The 20,538-nt window shown below is 45.8% G+C and overlaps 1 protein-coding gene across 4 annotated transcripts in view; it reads left to right on the plus strand.

The window, feature by feature from the left end:
* The first annotated feature begins 1,255 nt into the window (after nucleotides 1–1,255).
* dlk2 (delta like non-canonical Notch ligand 2) overlaps nucleotides 1,256–20,538 on the plus strand; it is a 37,662-nt gene continuing 18,379 nt past the window's right edge. Inside the window, exons 1-2 of one of the 4 annotated variants that reach the window (XM_062974265.1) lie at nucleotides 1,256–1,626; nucleotides 11,177–11,278. In XM_062974265.1, the coding sequence (XP_062830335.1) occupies nucleotides 11,206–11,278 (73 nt within the window). In that variant the 5' untranslated portion in view covers nucleotides 1,256–1,626; nucleotides 11,177–11,205. Of the gene's footprint in view, nucleotides 1,627–1,648; nucleotides 2,034–3,226; nucleotides 4,515–9,078; nucleotides 11,279–20,538 lie in introns of those variants that run through there. The other 3 variants (XM_008125328.2, XM_062974274.1, XM_062974256.1) reach the window with 3 other exon arrangements.

Consider the following 20,538-nt stretch of genomic DNA (forward strand, 5'->3'; position numbering starts at 1 on the left):
CTCAAACCAAGGAACTACTGGGTTTCTGTGAGTCTTTCAAGCTGTATGTTCATGTTCCAGAAACTTTCTCTCCTGACATTTCGCCCACATATGTGGCAGGCATTATCAGAGGTTGTGAGGTATGCTGGAAACTAGGCAAGGGAAAGGAGTATGGCAGGGCTGTATACTCTCACCCTACCTATTCAACTTGTATGCAGAACACATTATACGTCATGTGGGGCTTGATGAATCCAATTAAAATTGCTGGAAGAAACATTAACAACCTTAGATATGCAGATGATACCACTTCGATGGCTGAAAGAGAGGAGGAGCTGAGGAGCCTTATAACCGAGGTGAAAGAAGAAAGTGCAAAAGCTGGGCTGCAGTTAAACATCAAGAAAACCAAGATTATGGCAACCAGACTGATTGATAACTGGCAAATAGAAGGAGAAAACGTGGAGGTAGTGATAGACATTGTATTTCTAGTTGCAAAGATTACTGCTGATGCAGACTGCAGCCAGGAAACCAGAAGAAGTTTGCTTCTTGGGAGGAGAACAATGACCAACCTTGATAAAATAGTGAAGAGACATCACACTGGCAACGAAGGTCCGCATAGTTAAAGAAATGGTATTCCTCGTAGTAACCTATGGATGCGAGAGATGGACCATAAGGAAGGTTGAGCAAAGGAAGATAGATGCTTTTGAACTGTGGTGTTGGGGGAAAATTCTGAGTGCCTTGGACTGCAAGAAGATCAAAGCAGTCCATATTTCAGGAAATAATGCCCAATTGCTCACAGGAGGGAAGGATATTAGAGGCAAAGATGAAGTGTGAAGTGAGAAGACAGCAAAGCTTGGAGAAGAGAATGATGCTGAGGAAAATAGAAGGAAAAAGGAAGAGGGCAAGATGGATGGATGGTATCCTTGAAGGGACTGGCTTGACCTTGAAGGAGCTGGGAGTGGCGACGGCCGACAGGGAGCTCTGGCGTGGGCTGGTCCATGCGGTCACAAAAAGTTGGAAGCGACTGAAACTAGCCTCCGGTGGCCTAGGGGATAAAAGCCTTGTGACTTGAAGGTTGGGTTGCTGACCAGGTTCGAATCCCACCCGAGGAGAACACGGATGAGCTCCCTCTATCAGCTCCAGCTCCATGCGGGGACATGAGAGAAGCTGCCCACAAGGATGGTAAAACATCATAACATCCGGGCGTCCCCTGGGTAACGTCCTTGCAGACGGCCAATTTTCTCACTCCAGAAGCAACTCAGGTTGCTCCTGACACGGAAAAAAAAAGCGGCTGAGAGGGTGGGGGGAGGAAAGGGCCTGAGGCCAGGAATGGTGGGAGAAGTCCAAAACCCCTTGAGGGCCCAAGTTTGCCCATGCCTGCCCTAGGGGCAACAAACAGCATGGAGAGACAGGTGCCAATCTACCCAGATTAAAGGCGATGCCGGGGTCGTGAGATGGCCCTGATGCCACCTCTTTTTGGGTGCTGTGTGAATGCGGGAGAATAGAGGAACTTAGTCCTCCTGGTTTGGCTGAGAGAGAGGGAGGAGGAGGCGTCAATGCTGCTCCGGGTTCATGGCAAGGCGCCTCTGCTGCTCTCCATCTCCCCGTGAGTCCCTCCCTGAGTCTGGGCTGAAGGATCGCAGGTGAGAGGTGAGCAAGGCGGGGAAAGAGGGCGGGAAGAGGGGCGCTGCGGCGTTCTCCTCTCGCTCTCTCTGCCTGTGTGTGTATGTGTGCGTCTCTCTGCCTCTCAGCTCGTGCCGCGCGGCAAGCCAGGCTGCGCGAGGAGGAGGCGGAGGAGGAGGCGGAATGTCCCAGGGAGGGAGCGGGGATGTGTAGCCACACGCCGCCCCTGGCAGCCGGCCTGAGCATGCACCCAAGAGGAGGAGGAGGAGGAGAGGTTCGCGCAGGCAGCTCGGCCGCCGCGGCGCCTCCCGAACCCCGCCGCGCCGCGGAGCAGCCCCCTCTCCGCCCATGCCCGCGCTAGTCCCGCGCCGGCCGGGCCACTCCAGAGGGACACCCCCGGGGCGCAGAAAGGAACCGTCCCCGCGAACGCCGAGGTGAGGCGCCTCGGGTGATTCCATTCCATTTCGAGGGGGGAGGGGGAGGGGGAGGGAGAGAGAGGAGAGCGGGAAGAAAAACACGCCGCCTCTTGGAAATGTGGGTACTCAAGTAGGCACACCCCCGGGGCGCTGAAAGGAACCGCCGAGGTTACAGAGACGAGAATTGGCTTAGAGGGTTCCATTTCATTTTAAGGGGGGCGCGCGCTTTATTTTCTAATACATATATATTCATATGAAGGTCTTTACCTTCAGGGTCTGAACCAGAGATGAGGGGACATAGGGGTGCCTTGGGTGATTCCATTTCGTTTTATAGGGGCGGTGGGAGAGCGAGAAGTGTTATTTCCCAAGGGGTGTGTACTGATATGCCCAGCGGTGCTTTAAGGGCAAGCACAGACTAAATGGTGAGGGAGATAGGGGCGAATTGGGTGATTCCATTTCATTTTAGATTGGGGGGGGGGAGTAGAATATTATGTTATTTCCCAAGGGGTGTTTAATAATATGCCCACCTTAGGGGCAAGCGCAGACTAAATGGTGAGGAAGTTAAAGGCGAATTGGGTGATTCCATTTCATTTTAGATTAAGGGGGAGGGTAGAGTATTGTGGACAATACCTCTTAGTAATGCGGGAGGCACGAGGGCACCTAAACAGCATACCCCCCGAGGCGCCGAAAGGAACCGCCCATGTTGGAGAGAAAAAGATGAGTTTGGGTGATTCCATTTTATTTTAAGGGGGGTATTGTGTATGTGTGTGTGTATATATACATACCAGGCTCGGGGGCAAAAGCTGGCAGAATGGGAGGGAAACGGGAGCCGGAGAGAGGCGCGGGTGGGTGGGTGGACGGCAGGCGTCCGCACCTGGGCCTCGTGGGGTGGGGCGCCTCGCGTGGAGCAGCGGCAGGCGGCAAGAGGTCTGTCTTCCTGCCTGTTTGCTGCCTATTTGCCTGGCGCACGTGGCGGCGGGAACGGCATGAGGCCTTGTTATCATGGGAATTGTGGTTTTACAACAGGCATGGGCGAAGTTGGGCCCTCCTCCCAGGTGTTTTGGCCTGCAACTCCCACCAGTCCTCACAGCCTCAGGCCCCTTCCTTTTCCCCCTCAGCCGCTTAAGCGGCTGAGGGGGAAAAGGAAGGGGCCTGAGGCTGTGAGGACTGGTGGGAGTTGCAGACCAAAACACCTAGAAGGAAGGCCGAACTTCGCCCATGCCTGCTTTACAAAGACATCTAGTTCCCCACCAAATTATAAATCCCAAGACTAGCATTGAGCCGTGGCAGTGAAAGTGATGTCAAACTGCAGCCACTGAAAGCACAACGGGGAACAGGAACACAGAATGTCTTGCCCAAAAAGAAGCACAATTAAAGCCCTGACAGACGGTGCAAAAAGGATCTTTGAACCCCACCTCCTCCAAGGGGAATTGAACCACCTAAACTGGGCTCTACAGGCCGATGGATACTCCACCACAGGCATCAGAAGAGCTGCAAGGCCAAGAACAAGCCACGATGGTAAAGACAAGGATCCACCCAGAGGAAAAGTGTTCTTATCATACATCAAGGAAAGCACTGACCGCATCGGGAAGCTGAGGATGAAACACAACCTACAAAGGATCTAGAGACCCAACAAATGCTACATTAAGCAAAGGACAAGGGGGATCCTCTCACCTCTGCAGGAGTCTACCGTATACCATGCAGCTGTGGACAAGTCTACATAGGGACCACCAAACACAGCAGCATGGCCCAAACACGAATCAAGGAACATGAAAGGCACTGCAGACTCACTCAACCAGAGAAGTCGGTCATTGCACAGCACTTGATGAACCAACCTGGACACAGCATATTATTGGAGAACACAAAAATGCCGGCCCACTCTAACAACCACCATGCCAGATGACACAGAGAAGCCATTGAAATCCACAAGCTTGTGGACAGTTTCAACAGAAAGGAGGAAACCATGAAAATGAACAATATCTGGCTCCCAGTATTTAAAAAATGCCAAAACCAGGACAGTAAATAAAAAACAACACTCAAAACACAGGGGAATTCCAGACATTAAACAAAAAGGGACAGCTAACACCCCCCCAACAAAGGATTCCCCTAGGCAGGAAGCAGCCAGGCTTTGAAGCTGCAAGGCCATTCAGTGCTAATCAAGCTGGCCAGTTGCAACATTCATACTTGCCTCAAACAGACAAGAGCTATTTCTCCCACCCTGGACTTTCCACAGATATATAAACCCCTCTTGCCTAGTTTCCAGCAGACCTCACAACCTCTGAGGATGCATGCCATAGATGTGGGTGAAACATCAGGAGAGAATGCTTCTGGAACATGGCCATAGAGCATGGAAAACTCACAGCAATCCAGAAATTCAGCCCATGAAAGCCTTTGACAACTTCTCCAAACTCTGCCTGGTTGGATGGATGCTGGAAACATCTGAATTGTTTCTCCAGAAGAATAGTTGTGAGTTGAACTGATCAAGGTGTCTACAGCAAGGTATGGTGGTCTCTCAGTGATTCTCATTGCTTTGGGACTTGACCAGGCAGGGGTGCCTCTACCCAGCAGAATTAATGCAGTTTGACAGCAGATTAGCAGCTATAGCAGGCAGGGGCAAATTTCAGCCCTCAGGTGTTTGGACTTCAATTCCCATAATTCCTAATTGTGGGAGTTGAAGTCCAAATCACCTGGAGGGCCAAAATTTGCCCATGCTTGAGCTATAGCATTGAGCCACATAGCTTGATGCTGTGGAATCAAGGGATTTGTAATTTGGTGAGGAACCAGCATTCTTGAGCAAAGAAGGCTAAAGGCTGTGTAAAACTACAGACTCACTGGATTCCACAGCATTAAGACATGACAGCTGAAGTGGCATTGAGCTCCATTCACCCTACAAATGTAGATGTAATCTACAAGTCTCTGCTGCAAATGATCACTGGCATGTTTCCCTTAGTAGAATGGAGGTCATCATCATGGCACTAGAGAGGCAGATTTAAGATTTACCAGGTGCTGACTGATCATAACATTCTGGAGAAGACGGAGGAATCACATCCATCTTAAAACAGACCCTTCCCTGACATCTTTTTAAAAGCAGCTAAAGACCTTCCTGTTTGCACAAGCTTTTGATGAATACACTTAGCTGTAATGACAGGAAGGCTAATTTTTATTTAGTCGTGCTAATGTTTACCATCTGTCTTGTTAAGTTGCCTGCAATAATTATATTAGACAAATGTTTTTAAATATGTTTATTTATTTCTTATTGTAAACTTGTTTTTATAGGTTATTTTACGTATGTATATTGTTTTGTATTGTCTTTTATATAATGTTGTAATCCACTTTGGGTCCCGTGTAGGGAGAAAAGTGGCATATAAATAAAGATTTATTATTTTTTGAGAGCTTGGAAAAATTGCTTTTGGGACTACAACCCCCAGAATTCTTTGCATGAGTCAGAGATTCTGAGAGTTTTAGTCCAAAAATAATTTCTCCAACCCCATTTCCTCCAATTTATGGGCTCCCAGGTATCTAGGTATATAAAATAGGTGTACAAATCAAACATTTACTGGTAACACTACATAACAAAATTTTAATTTTTTTCTGTTCCTGGTTTGAAAGTGTTATTTCTTGTTTAATTTTTCGGTACTTACTTTGAAAGTAGTTGTTATACTCAAGAAACTTCATTTTTGTAACTGCCACAAATTATGTTGAATTGGTTGAGACTATGAAATATTCATTGAAAAACAATAGCAAAATGTGCCACAGGATACCCCGCAAAAAAGTTTTTGCAGTTCAGTAAACTTTTTCCATGTTTTTAATGATAGAACCAATTAGGAAATGATATTTATAACCCAGGAACAAAAATCATGTTACTTAGTGTAATAAACCAGCATTTGCACGGTTTGTTAAATAGGCTTTTTTGGGGGGTACAGATTAAGTATTTCCTGCAGAGTCCCACTGTTAATACTGTATGTTGTTGCTAACAGATGTGAAAATGAGTGACGTTCACAAACCTTTTATTATTGCTGAAGTTTTTGTGACCCCAATTTTGAGCTAATTTGGGGTTGGGACCCATAGTCTAAGAAGCAGTGCTCTAGCAGGCTTAGGCCCCGCTTGATACAGTAGAATTTAAACCAGGGTTGGCCCTGTCAATAGAGAGAGAATGGCGGCCGTATCTAGCAGATTTTGTCAGTCATGAAAGGAAAGCAAATTGTTAGTTATTTGTTAAGTTATCCTCAGAGATGAAGGAGAGATGATTGTGGGATTTGCTGCCTCACCTGCCTAAATAACATGCCTGGTTTTGGATACTATGCAGCTTGACTTTGCTGCTTCACCACAGGTAGCCAAACATTTTGGGTATGCCCTGTCCTAAATCTATCTCACTGATCCTGTGCTATAATGAAGAATCTAGTCTTGACGCAGCAATTCTTGTTCTATCTATGGGCTAGACAGTAATCCCATACATTTTTAGCATAGTTGTTCTGGCTCATATCACTGCCCGACTGAATAGGTGCCATGGCTTTAAGCTACCCATTACCCAACAATTAACTCTCCATTCATCACAATCCCATTTTCCTAACCAATAATTCCTTCCTCTGATCAAGTAGCCCTCCACCAGTTAATGAAAGAAATATGTTTATTTATTTATTTATTACAATATTTATATCCCGCCCTTCTCACCCAACAGGGGACTCAGGGCGGCTTACAATAAAACAGACATATAAAAACAGTACATATAAAAACAGTACATGTTGATCCATTGTAACGAATCCTCCAGAATGCTTCAAGGTGTAGAAACTGTTGTGTGCATAATTGTAGGGGGGACACTAATTAGATTTTAAAAAATAATTGCTTTCTGATTCCCCAGGCTTTCTCTGCTCTGGAGACTTTATTGGGAATGGAAAGGAGAAATGACCTTTTCAATGACATGTGGCATTCAGCTGAGATCCTAATAGCTCAGGAGGAATTGGCTGCCAACTGTTCATCCTTAATCCATAAATTATTTTATAAGATTCACAGGAATCACTTTGCCCTTCCCTGATATGCAGCAGCTGTTCAGCCGCACAAAGGAACACGGCACAATACTTTAGGGTAGGAAGTGAAAGAGAACCTTCCAGCCAATTGGAATTGCAATGGCATGTTAGGGAAGCTGTAGAGTACAGTTACCCACAGATGAACCTGGCTAGAATTCTATAGAGAGCAATAAAAACAACAGCTTTTAATCATCAGAGATAATTAGAATATTTTCTGGAAAGCTCTTCTTTAGGCATCTTCAAAAAGAGGCTGGACAGCTACACAGTGGGGGATACTGAAGGTGTTGATTTTGCACTGAGCAGAGGGTTAGATTTGAGCCATTGTAGTTAAAGTGGTGTGAAACTGCATTCATTCTATAGCATAAAGATGAACCCAGCTCAGTAATGTTTTGATTCTATTAACACCAGCTTTTCTTTTAGCTATTCTAGCTATTCTGAGTGGGGATTCATGGGAGTTGAAATCTAAGACATCTAGAGGGCATCTGGTTGGAAAAGCTGTTCTAGATTAAAGAGTCTAGAGAAGCTGCTGTTTTGGACCAAAGCTTCTGGAATCCTACAGTTAGCATGGGAGTCATAATACAAAAAAGCCTTTTAAAAGGTAGCACATGTTGACAGCCAATATGCATGCTGATTGAGGTTTAGAGGGGATTGAAGATCAAGCAATCCCCTCTATTTAAGGCTTTGCTTAAATACTAGGTGCATCCACACCACAAAATTAATGCAGTTTGACACCACTTTGATTGCCATAGCTTAGTGCTATAGAATTCTGGTAGTTTTAGCTTGCTTCAGCAAGTACTAGAAGTACTTTAGCAGTGAAGGATCGCCTTGAGTCTCCCTCGGGGTAGAGAAAGACGGGATATAAATATTGTAAATAAAGAGTCGAGACCTTGTAATACCAAAGCTCCCCAGAGCCATGGAAATTAAAGTGGTGTCAACCTTCATTAATTCTACAATGTAGCATACCTTTAGTGTCACTGGAGTCACCTTTAACACAAATGACACCTCTTGTATCTATATTGCTATACATTGGTTGTCGTCTTGTGATGTTCATATTTAATCTTTTGATTTTTTATTGGATGATAAATACAGTATAAACATTCTGTTAGAGGGAATCAGTACTGGCCCAAGACATTTTGGTGCTTAGAGGGAAGGGCAAGATGTTGCTTTCCCTATTCCTCTTAAAAGCTTGCCAAATTGGCAGTAGAATCTAACTTTGGCACTGATGTCAACACTATGGCCTCCACAGCAACTGATGGTATGAAGCTGACATGGGGGTCTCAGGAAAGGCTGCTGTGTGCCTATTGCTCTCTGTCCCTCTGCATCTGCTGATTCACAAAGCTGCTGCCTTTTTCCTCACAAGGGACACAGCCCAGGTGGAATAAGTGCCAAACTCATATGTCTGTTTTAGAGATGAGCATACAGGTGTACAGTGTTCCCTCACTTATCACAGGGGTTAGGTTCCAGGACCACCCGCAATAAGTGAAAATCCGCAAAGTAGGGACGCTATATTATTTTAATATTTATACATTATTTTAGTAGTTATACACTATTTTAAGTCTTTATCAACCAATCGTGTGTTGATAAATCGCTTCCTTCTCCCGTTAACTGCTTGGGCTGCTTTTCCCTCCCTTTGGCTTCTCCTTCCTCCCTTCCTTAGGCTGTAAATTGTAATTTTTTATGATTTATATTAGAGTTTATTGAAAAACCGCGAAACAGCGAATCTGCAAAAAGTGAACCGCGAAGTAGTGAGGGAACACTGTACAGTTTTCCCTCCACATTTATGGTTTCCACTTCTGCAAATTTGATTAAAAATGTTCTCTCTGATCTCTAGGTTCTCCAGTGTGACTGTGGTCAGCTTAATTCAGAGACATTGGAGGACCTGGAGATTTCTAGAGAGAACACCTCTGTAAGAATCTCTAGGTCAGTGGTTCTCAACCTGGGGTCCCCAGATGTTTTTGGCCTTCAACTCCCAGAAATCCTAACAGCTGGTAAGCTGGCTGGGATTTCTGGGAGTTACAGGCCAAAAACATCTGGGGGACCCCAAGTTGAGAACCACTGTTCTAGGTCCTCTAATGTGGTTCTGTGGCCAGTTTCTCAAGGGTTAAGGGTACAGGACTTCCATTAAAGTGAAAAAACTACAAATAAAAATATTATTTGCAGTTTTTCACTCTCATCAAGGCCCTGTGCCCTTAGCCCCTGCTAGTGTGGAGGGATGTCTGTATTATAGCATTGAGAGAAGTGTAAAAATGTGACAACTGGCTATATGTTACTTTCTGACCCAAAGTTTGGGACGACTCTTACACATAGCCTGCTCAAATTCAGCCATACTACCTGGATTTCCCCCTTCTTTTTCTGCATAGCTGGGAGATTAATATAACAAGAACCAATTACTGAGTTATTTATAGTTTTTAACTGTTAATTTTGGTTGTACAGTAGAGTCTCACTTAGCCAACATAAACGGGCCGGCAGAACGTTGGATAAGCAAATATGTTGGATAATAAGGAGGGATTAAGGAAAAGCCTATTAAACATCAAATTAGGTTATGATTTTACAAATTAAGCACCAAAACATCATGTTATACAACAAATTTGACAGAAAAAGTAGTTCAATACGCAGTAATGCTATGTAGTAATTACTGTATTTACGAATTTAGCACCAAAATAACATGATATATTGAAAACATTGACTACAAAAATGCATTGGATAATCCAGAATGTTGGATAAGCGAGTGTTGGATAAGTGAGACTACTCTATTTACAATCTTATTGGGTTTAGCATTTTCAGTCTTACATGAGAATTGTAAGCAAATACCCAGCTCACAAAAATGATAATTCGATTACAAATATAATTGGCCTAATTTTTACATATAAGTGGTCTGTTGTGATGAAAACAGTTGGTATTGTTTCATATAATTTGAAAGTAGAATTTTAGAAAAATGTACACTCCAGAAACAAACAAACAAAAGTGATGAAGGAGGTTGGGCAGGGGCTTGGGACATCCAGGTCTAAATATCAATTGAGTCAAGAAACCAGGTAATCTTGGTTCAGCCAACCTGACATATTTCACAGGTGAATATGAGGAGGAAGAGAACCAGGTATGCTGCTCTAAGGTGACTGAAGGAAAGGTAGACAGTATGTGCATCTACTTTCATTTAGATATTAAGAAAAAAGTGGGATATAAATCAAATAAATATTGTCTCTGGAAGAAGTTGCCTTGGTGGCTCTGGGATGGGTGCCTTCTCTCAGCGTAGGCCACCTTTAAAGATTACTGTAAATTAGCTCCAAATATTTTGCTTGGAATTATTTAGAGGAAGAGAATCTATCAAAGCTGAGTAGTGAAGCACATGCAGACCATGAAGAAGGTCCCAGATTCAATCCCCAGTTGGTGAGAAAGATTTCTATCTGGGATTCTGAAGAAATAGTGTTGGCCCAAGTAGATCTCATGGGTCATCAAGACCAGAGATAGAAAAGCTGTCTTCTAAGTAATCTGCATTAAGAGATGGTTTAAAATGTCTATGATAGTAGGACACATACACGTGACAGGGAAATGAGGGGATCCAGCCCTTTTAAGATATTGTAGTATTGCTTCAAAAGATCAGTTAAAAGATGGAATTTGCTCTGCAGAAAACACAAAGCAATAGGAAGCGGTATAAATAAATTTCTGTATTGAGAAATTTGGAGACTGGCGAGTTTCCATTGCCCATCTCCAAAATTCAAACCTTATTATGGTTTCCAAGTTGTATGTGGAGAATGTGATATGATCTCAGTGCTAAAAAGGGTGAAGAAAGGATCTCATGAACAGTGGCATGGGAGCTGATGGTTCTAGCACCTTGTTCTATGAGGAGTGTACATATATATATGTCTATCTGTTGTTGTACTGCAGTTTCATTCTAGTTGGCACAGCAAATGGCAATTGTTGATGGGAGTTGAAGTTGAACAGCACCTGTAAATGTAATCCAAAAATCTTTGAAGAAAAGGGAAATGTAATAGCTAGAAGTACTTTTTGGTTCAATGTTCCTTCTTTTTATACATACTTATTATTCATAGTAATAAATCTGTCTGGAATTTGAAGTCCCATTTTAGCACTGCAGAGGTGCCTACAAAGTATTGGTCTGACTTTGCCTTCATGTTCTTATAGGTGACTCTCTCGGTGGGGCCACACTGACCATGCTCAGGAGCTTCTATCTTCAGCTCATGTCCTTGCTTTGGATCCTGGTGGCCCATCACCATTTTACCCAAGGTGAGGATTAGTGCAATGTTTGCTTGGGTGCACAAAGTCTTATCGCAAGAAAAGGAGCAATGACTCATGTACCATGGCATATTCAGGGGCCTCTCATGAACTCTTGGCGAGTGACTCGTTCCCTTTTCTTCCCCATTCTTTAAGTGCCAAATAAATCATTAAGCGGTATCTATATCCAGGAGTGGATTAAGGCATGTCAAGACATTACACTATGCCAAGTTTAAGAAGCTCCCTAATGTTAACTCTCCCCATTTTAACAATAATTTAACATTCTGAATGTATTTGCTTTACACTATTATATTAGCCTCTTACACTGTCTTGGTTCTGTCCTAAGGAATCTGGATATGCAGCTTGATTAGGTAATTGGAATTCTCTTATAGAAAGCTGTAGTCCAGTCCCCTGTACTACATTTCCCAAAGTATTCTGAGTGCTTACCTATGGAACAGGATGAAACTGATTTAACTTTCAATCCCTTTCTTTTTGGGGTATCTGGGGGCCTTCTAAATATACCATTAAACTAAAACTCCAGAATTCCTCAAAATGGAGCAATAATAAGTAATGAAGTATGAAAGTGATATAACCACAGACTGTCTTTCTGCATCCTTTAACACTAAACAGTGATAAAACTATGATTCCATTTTCACTGTCATTGCAATATCCTGTGTAATTTTGACGTTTGTAGCATTGTGAGACAAAAAAGCAGAGTTGCCCAATCACTGTCTTCTAAATGTTTGGGACTTCAATTCCCAGAATCCTTGGCCATTGTTGGTGCTGACATCCCAGACATCTGGAGGGCCAAATGTTGCGCTAGAACTCTTTGATTGTGGGTTCTAAATACCTCAAACTATACATCCTAGGATTCCATAGGAAATAATATGAAAATTAAAGTGGAATTATAATGCTGTCTTAAAGGGTTCTTTGACTGTGTCTCCATCCGACTTCCTTTCTTTCCTATTGAAGAAATATGAAATCTTAAAGGCCCCAAAAATCTAAGATTCTAACACATGGTCTATGTAATATATGAGTAAATACTGCACTTTGTGGATGTCTTGACCAGATTGTCCAACATGCTTGCAAGAAGGAAGCCAAAAATTATCAGTAATCTGCCTCTCCGGACCTGAGAAAATTAACAGAGCTGGATGCTTCTCTTCTTGTGTATCAGAATGACTGTATTCTCTCTATTGCTGCATGACTTGAGTAGGGCAAAGCTGCTCTATGTGTGTGCGTGCGTGCCTATGTGTGCATGCTTGGATGCACGCACAGGCACGCATCAGGCAATCCAGCATAAGACCCCGGGTGGGTTTTAATCATAGTAGTTTGCATGCTGCCAGCAGGATTCCTTGACTATGCACAAAGGGTAGATTCTAGCAATCAAAATAAAGAGATTTGTATGGCGCATTTCTTGAGTCATCAGAGAGATACTTACCCAAAAGGCTATATGTAAAGAAAGTGCTGTTGCTTGCCTCACAGCTTTGCCAGGTAGTTGTGCAGTGTTCTGGTGGATTATTCTGAGTGATGAATTAGATGTTAAATGATGGCTGCATGTTTCACTCATTTTTGTGTTTTGGTTCTTCAAAGGTGCAAAAATAGAGTTACTTAACTTCACATCTCTCCCCCCCCCCCCCCCCCCACACGCCTATTTCTTTTCTATCCAAAATACCCAGCACCTGCTTCCTTTCCCCTTCCCTTTTTATACCATGGAAAAGCAGTTGGAGGGAAACTCTAGGAAAATATTCCTCGTCAGACGTTTTCTGCACAGATAATGGGGGCTGTTGAGGTTTCTTTGGATTAAAGGAAGAAACAGAGTTAGTGTGTAACAGTGCATTGACCTGCACTGACAAAGTTTAATAGATTTATTGGTCCTAGCTCTCCTTCACTGACCCCCACCAGTGTTTGTGGGCATGTAGTGACATCTGCTGGGCAGTCTGTGAAAAATCTTAAACTCTTCCCAGTGGAAGCCAATCCATGCCTGAGGGCCAAGCTAGACAAAATGCTAAGCTTGTCATCACTTTTGTTGATCTGTAGCACATGTGTAAAACTCAAGCCTACAGGCCAAATCCAGCCCATCATTTCATTTTATGTAGCCCTCCAAATGCTGAACGACTATTCCTGTATTCCTTACCATTAGAGTATATGGGAGTTGTGATACAGGAACATCTGGAAGGCTGCAGTATGTTCTGCTTAGTCAGGATAGTGGAGTTTGAATTTAGATATAAAGCTTGTGGATATGATGTCTGACTTTAAAATGTCCTTTAACCTTCCTCCAACCTCTTGAGTCAGAAGTGCTGTTGGGTTTTAATCCCCATTATCCCCAATTCGCATGGCAGATAATCAAAAGCGATTGAAGTTGCTGTTCAATAGAATCAGGGGATCTAAACTGGGTAAAAAACTAAAGAACAAGAACCACTATGTAAAAAATTATAGTTGGGCCTCTGTGTCCACGGATTCTCCATCCATGGATTCAACTGACCTTTGAAGGCAACCATACGCTGATGTGGCTTTGATCAAAATGAGTTTGATATCCTTCATCTATAGCAGTGGTTCTCAACCTGGGGTCCCCAGATATTTTTGGCCTTCAGTTTCCAGAAATTCTAACAGCTGGTAAACTGGCTGGGATTTCTGGGAGTTGTAGGCCAAAAAAAAAAAAAAAAAATCTGAGGGCCCCAGGTTGAGAACCACTGATCTATAGCCATATGCAGTATGATCACTGCATCTGACAGTAAGCCCTCCTTAGGAATTTTTTGGGACCCCCAGGCAATTCTGTGGTATGTTTCCTTTGGAAGTTACCATAGAGCACGTTGGAAGAACTAGCAAAGTTCTAGAGGAGAGCTTTCAAAACATTTCATATTGATGACATACTTTGTAGACATGGGTCCTTTTATTTTATTTATTACATCACTTCTACCCCGCCCTTCTCACCCATCAGGGGACTCAGGGACTTTTGAGGCACAGTAATTCAGTTTTACACCTTTTAAGAGCTATAGACACATACATAAATTGTGGTAACAGGATGTATGGAGACACAACATATCTCATGAACACCTTTCATTTATATATATACTAGCTTGGGGACCCGGCGGTGCCCGGGTTATTTGAGAACCGAATTGTTTGCCTTTGTTCCAAGTTTAGTCTCGATCCAGTGTCAGTTGGGTTTAGTTGGTACGGGTGAACTACAACTCCCATATGCAAGTCCATGGTCGATCCCCCTCCAAACAGCTTCAGGATGTAAAGCAGGTCATGGGGACTCGATGTGTCAAGTTTGGTCTTGATCAGACATTGGTGAGGGTCGCAGTGGTCTGGGGAAGTGAGTGAAGGTCAATCCCATCATCCATGGTCTGTTGCTCCCTCAAATGATAGGAGGATGTAAAGTGGGCCACATTGCACCTATATGTCAAGTTTGGTACAGTTTCATCATTCATGGGCATCACAGTGGTCTGTGGGAGTTGAATTGGATGAAGGTACTGGAAATCCCATCATCCTTGGTGCATTCTCCTGCAAACCACACCAGGACATAAATTGTGTGACATTGCACCTGTTGCCAAGTAAGGTACAGTTTCGTCTTTCATGGGTATCTGTGATGCCTCATGGGCCTTGTAGTCCTGTTCCTAGTACTATTGTGGCAGACGAAGAGGAAAACATGGGGTTTTCGCCGGTTCAGCGAGAGCCGGAGTCCCTTCACCTGCAGGATGTTGATGTTTGCCCTCAAGAATTCAGCCAAACAGGCCTTGGGCAGAACTCCCCTCCGTTTCCCAGAAAGGAATCTTATTCTAGAGAAAGGGGAGTCAGAGAAGCCCAACGGAGGAGTTTACGCATCGCTGCCAAAAATCAAGCTGATTAGGCCTGCTTCCCTTGGGAAATTCTAAGGAGTCACACATCTGGACAGAGTTGGGTTTCGCTTCTCGTTCTCTAGGGAAAGAGTTCTGTTGGCGGGAAAACGAGACCCAATATAGGTGTTTGGCGCGAGGGATTCTTTGCGGAGTCAATTGATCACCTTCAGGAGAGAGATCGTGTGTGGACTTCGTAACCCCAGTTCCTTGTTTCCCGGATCAAGCTTCAAGCCTTGCCCTGTCTCGCGGTTTAACCACGGACCCTGCTCCATGCTTCACGTTTTGCCTTGTCTCCAGTCTCGGACCTAGCCAAGAATCAAGTTTATTTCCAGCCTTGTTGTCAAGTTTCAATGGATTTCTAAGACTCTGACATTTCCCCACACTATTGCTTGGCAAGAGTGTGTGTTTCGATCAAGTGGATTAAAACTTTGAACCCTAATATCATTTATTGGACAATACATTTTTGGACTATATTTGACCTCATTTGAAAGGTCTGCTTCTGAACTATATTCTTCACTTGTTTCTATTGATTTTATATATTTCTTTAATAAAGATATTAGATAGAGACTGGCCTCTGTGTATGGTTATTGGTGCTCTGCTGCCAGGGTTCTGACAGTTTGACTCCGCCACCCTAAGCACCAAATAACCTAAGGCCAGAATGTCTACAGGAACTGGAGCGGAAGCTCAACCACCCAGTTACACCATTTCCCAGGAAGAATTCAATCGGATCCGAGACACACTCCGTACGCAGGAGGGAGAAATACGGGGCTTGAAGGAACGCGGAGCCCGACTCCCTGCCCTAGCGCTACCAACCAAGTTTTCTGGAGAAGCCTCCAAGGTTCATGTCTTCCGTCGCCAATGTCAGGCGTACTTAGAAGCCCGCCAAGCCGAGTTCCCCCAAGAAGATGTCAAGGTGGCGTGGATCTTCAGTCTCCTAGATGGGCCTGCGGCCACTTGGGCGATGGCGTTGTACGATGCGGGTTCCACGCATCTAAACACCGCGCAAAATTTCTTGAACCACCTTAGAAAGACCTGGGGGATCGAGGACGACGAGGAGGCGGCCGGCCATAAACTCCGGCGTCTCTTCCAAGGGGACAGGCCGTTGTCCCGGTACATAGCCGAGTTCCGGGTGCTGGCTCAGAACACCGGCTGGAACGATATAGCCCTCAGAGGACAGTTTCGCGAGGGCCTCAACATTGAGATGCAGGAAGAAATCTCTAAGGTGGACCCCCCAGGGACTCTTGAAAGACTCATCAACCAGTGTTTACGGGCTGAAGTCTTGCTTGCCAACAAAAAACAGTGGCTCCGAGGCCAGAGTGGAAGAGCTGGAGTAAAGCCCCCCACTTCTACCAGCGTTCAGCCCCGTCCAATATGGAGAACCCCACCGCCAGCCCCAAACCCCATGGGAAGCGAGGAGGAGCCGATGCAGTTGGGCAATGTGCGCCCCAGACTAGATGTTGCTGAAAAGGCCCGCCTCCAACGTTTGAATCTGTGTTGGTACTGTGGGAATGGAGGCCACTTCGCCAGAGAATGTCCAGCCAAAAAGAAGCCCGCCGCCCGTTTGGCGGCGGCGTCCTCCGCGGAGGCGGAGGCGGCCGAGGCGGCTGGAGCAAGGCCGGCGGGGGAAGCCAGCGACCGGGCGTAGAGAGGCTCGCCAACCCGGTCAAAAACCCCACTCAAGAGCCGCAAACGGGGGTCCTATTTCTCCTGGTGGTCACGCTGTGGTCAGTGAAAAAGGGACCTGTCATGATCCATGCCATGATAGACTCAGGGGCATCAAACAATTTCATCGATAGAGAGTATGCTGACTCTCTGGGATTACAATATCATGATTTCAAGAATGCCCGGGTGGTGCAGGCCATAGACGGCCGACCCCTGAAGACAGGTCCAGTAAGCCAATGGACTGAGCCCACCAGAATGTGGATAAGGGAACACATGGAAGAAATCTCCTTCTTCGTTACCGAGGTTCCCCACTTCCCTGTGATTTTGGGTATTCCATGGCTGACACTCCACGACCCAAACATCTCCTGGTCCAACAGAGAACTGCAGTTCGCCTCAAGATATTGCCAAAACCATTGTCTAGTAGCCAAGGTCTGCCATGCCACAGACGCAGAGCCCATCATCACCTTGCCCAAGAAATATTCGGACTTTTGGGATGTTTTCAATGAAAAGGAAGCCGAGAAACTACCCCCACATAGACCCTACGACTGTGCCATTGACCTGGTGGAGGGGGCCCCAATTCCGCGAGGACACCTCTACTCCCTGACTGAACCAGAGCAAGAAGCTCTCAGGGAGTTTATAGAGTCAAACCTCCGCAAGGGGTTCATCAGACCCTCTCAATCCCCAGCTGCTTCCCCAGTGATGTTTGTGAAAAAGAAGTCAGGGGACCTACGCTTGGTTGTGGACTATAGAGCATTGAACAATATCACGAAGCGGAACCGCTACCCCCTGCCTCTGATCTCGGACCTATTAGACCGGCTCCGAGGGGCCAAGGTTTACACCAAGCTGGATCTCCGCGGGGCTTACAATCTAGTTCGCATAAGAGAAGGGGACGAATGGAAAACCGCCTTCCAGACCAAATTCGGATTATTTGAGTCCCTAGTCATGAATTACGGATTATCCGGAGCTCCCGCAACATTCCAGCATTTTGTCAACGATATCTTCCAGGACTATCTAGATCGGTTCTTGATCATATATCTCGACGATTTTTTGGTGTTTTCTAGATCACAATCGGAACACGAGCAACACGTCAGAATGGTGCTACAACGATTGCGGGATCATGGACTATATGCCAAGTTAGAGAAATGCGCCTTTGATCTGCAATAGGTAGACTTCCTGGGATACCGCGTCTCGCCACAAGGGCTCTCCATGGACCCGGCAAAGGTCTCAGCAGTATTGGAATGGCGGGCGCCAACCAAGAAAAAGGAAGTACAGCGCTTCTTGGGGTTTGCAAACTACTACCGCAAATTCATCCCAGACTTCGCTCGCTGGTCTGACCCAATCACCAGCTGCATCCGAGGGAAACAGCCTTTCCGCTGGACGGAGCAAGCAGAGAAAGGGTTCCACCAGCTAAAGCAGTTATTCACGACCCAGCCAATTCTACAGCACCCTGATCCTAAAACCCCTTTTGTTGTGCAGGCTGACGCCTCCGATGTGGCAATTGGGGCTGTACTCATGCAACCAGTGGGAGAACATCTTCATCCTTGTGCCTATTACTCCCGTCAACTAACAGCCCCAGAGAGAAATTACACTATTTGGGAGAAAGAACTTTTGGCCATAAAGGCAGCTTTTGAAAATTGGAGACATTGGTTGGAAGGGGCCAAATTCCCCATTGAAGTTCATACTGATCATCGAAATTTAGAACACCTAAGGACCGCACGAAAGTTAAATCAAAGACAGCAGCGCTGGGCTTTGTTCTTTGAACGTTTTGACTTCCAGATCCATTATGTGACCGCGGCTCAGACCAAGCAAGCAGATGCTCTATCACGGAAACCAGAGTATGCTGCAGGACGCAGAGAGACCTCAGAATCTCGATTGCTACAACCCGAAAACTTTGCCACGCTCACAGTGGGAAACACCAAATCCACTTCAATTGAACCAACTCCCTCTAACCCGGAATCCCTTTTCACTCAAGAAATTAGAGCCAGTCAACAGACAGATGCCTGGGCTCAAGAACAGATTCGCCAAGGACTACGTTTCCCATTCTCACTTAAGAACGGGCTACTATGCTACAGGAATCATGTTTACATTCCTCCAGGTCCCGGCAGAGAAAAAGCACTTCATCTGTATCATGACAGCAAGCCAGCAGGACATTTTGGACTATTTAAAACCATGCACTTGATCCTGCGAGATTTCTGGTGGCCCAAGATCCGCAAGGATGTGGAGAAGTATGTCAATACCAGTCCTGTATGTCAGCGTTCCAAGACACGAAGGGAGAAGCCGTCAGGGCTACTGCATCCCCTTCCCACTCCTTCTCGCCCATGGGAGATAATTTCCGCGGATTTTATCACTGACTTACCACCCTCCCTTGGATTCATCACGATTCTAGTAGTGGTAGACCTTTTTACCAAGTTGGCTCATTTCATCCCCTGCGATGGCCTCCCCACGGCCAAAGAGACTGCAGATTTATTCCTTCAACATGTTTTCCGACTACATGGATTGCCCAAGAGTTTAGTCACTGACCGTGGATCTCAATTCACCTCTCGTTTCTGAAAGGCACTACAAAAACTATTGGGCATAGACTCTCGTTTATCTTCAGCTCACCATCCCCAAACAGATGGACAAACTGAGCGCACCAATGCCACTTTGGAACAATACCTTCGCTGTTATGTAAACTACCAACAGGACAATTGGGCTTCCCTTTTACCTCTGTCAGAGTTTGCATACAACAATGGTGTCCAGGCTTCAACTAAAGAAACCCAGTTCTTTGCAAACTACGGTTTCCATCCACGTTTCTTTCCTTCTGTCATTGAAACCTCAGAAGTCCCTGCAGCGGAGGACTGGCTGCAGGAACTCACAGCAGTGCAAGAACTCTTGCACCAGCAACTGGATCAGGCCAAGGAGGACTACAAACGCCACGCTGACAGCCATCGCCAGCCGGGCCCCGAGATCAAGGTAGGAGATCGGGTTCTGTTGTCCACTCGCTTTTTGCCCTCCCACCGTCCCTGCCGGAAGTTAGATGCCCGTTTCATTGGTCCCTACCCAGTGGTGGCGCAACTTAACCCCGTGACTTTCAAACTCCAACTTCTGCGCTCCATGCGCATTCATCCGGTGTTCCACCGTTCCCTGCTCCTTCCGGCGGATGGTGTCCGCCGCGACGCGAGCCGGCCGCCCCCCGCCCCTGTTCTAGTGGACGGAGAGGAGGAGTTCGAGGTTCAGGACATTTTGGATTCTCGCTTCCATCGCCGCCGCCTTCAGTATCTCATTCACTGGGTGGGTCTTGGCCCCGAAGAACGCTCCTGGGAAGATGCTTCCACAGTCCATGCCCCCGACTTAGTCCGCCGCTTCCATCAGGCCTATCCTACCAAGCCGCGGCCCCGCGACTCTCGGAGAGGGGCCCTGAATGAGGGGGGCCTTGGGGGCAGGGATAGTGTGATGCCTCATGGGCCTTGTAGTCCTGTTCCTAGTACTATTGTGGCAGACGAAGAGGAAAACATGGGGTTTTCGCCGGTTCAGCGAGAGCCGGAGTCCCTTCACCTGCAGGATGTTGATGTTTGCCCTCAAGAATTCAGCCAAACAGGCCTTGGGCAGAACTCCCCTCCGTTTCCCAGAAAGGAATCTTATTCTAGAGAAAGGGGAGTCAGAGAAGCCCAACGGAGGAGTTTATGCATCGCTGCCAAAAATCAAGCTGATTAGGCCTGCTTCCCTTGGGAAATTCTAAGGAGTCACACATCTGGACAGAGTTGGGTTTCGCTTCTCGTTCTCTAGGGAAAG

Source organism: Anolis carolinensis, chromosome 1 (genome assembly GCF_035594765.1).
Source record: "Anolis carolinensis isolate JA03-04 chromosome 1, rAnoCar3.1.pri, whole genome shotgun sequence".
Classification (NCBI taxonomy): Eukaryota; Metazoa; Chordata; class Lepidosauria; order Squamata; family Dactyloidae; genus Anolis; species Anolis carolinensis.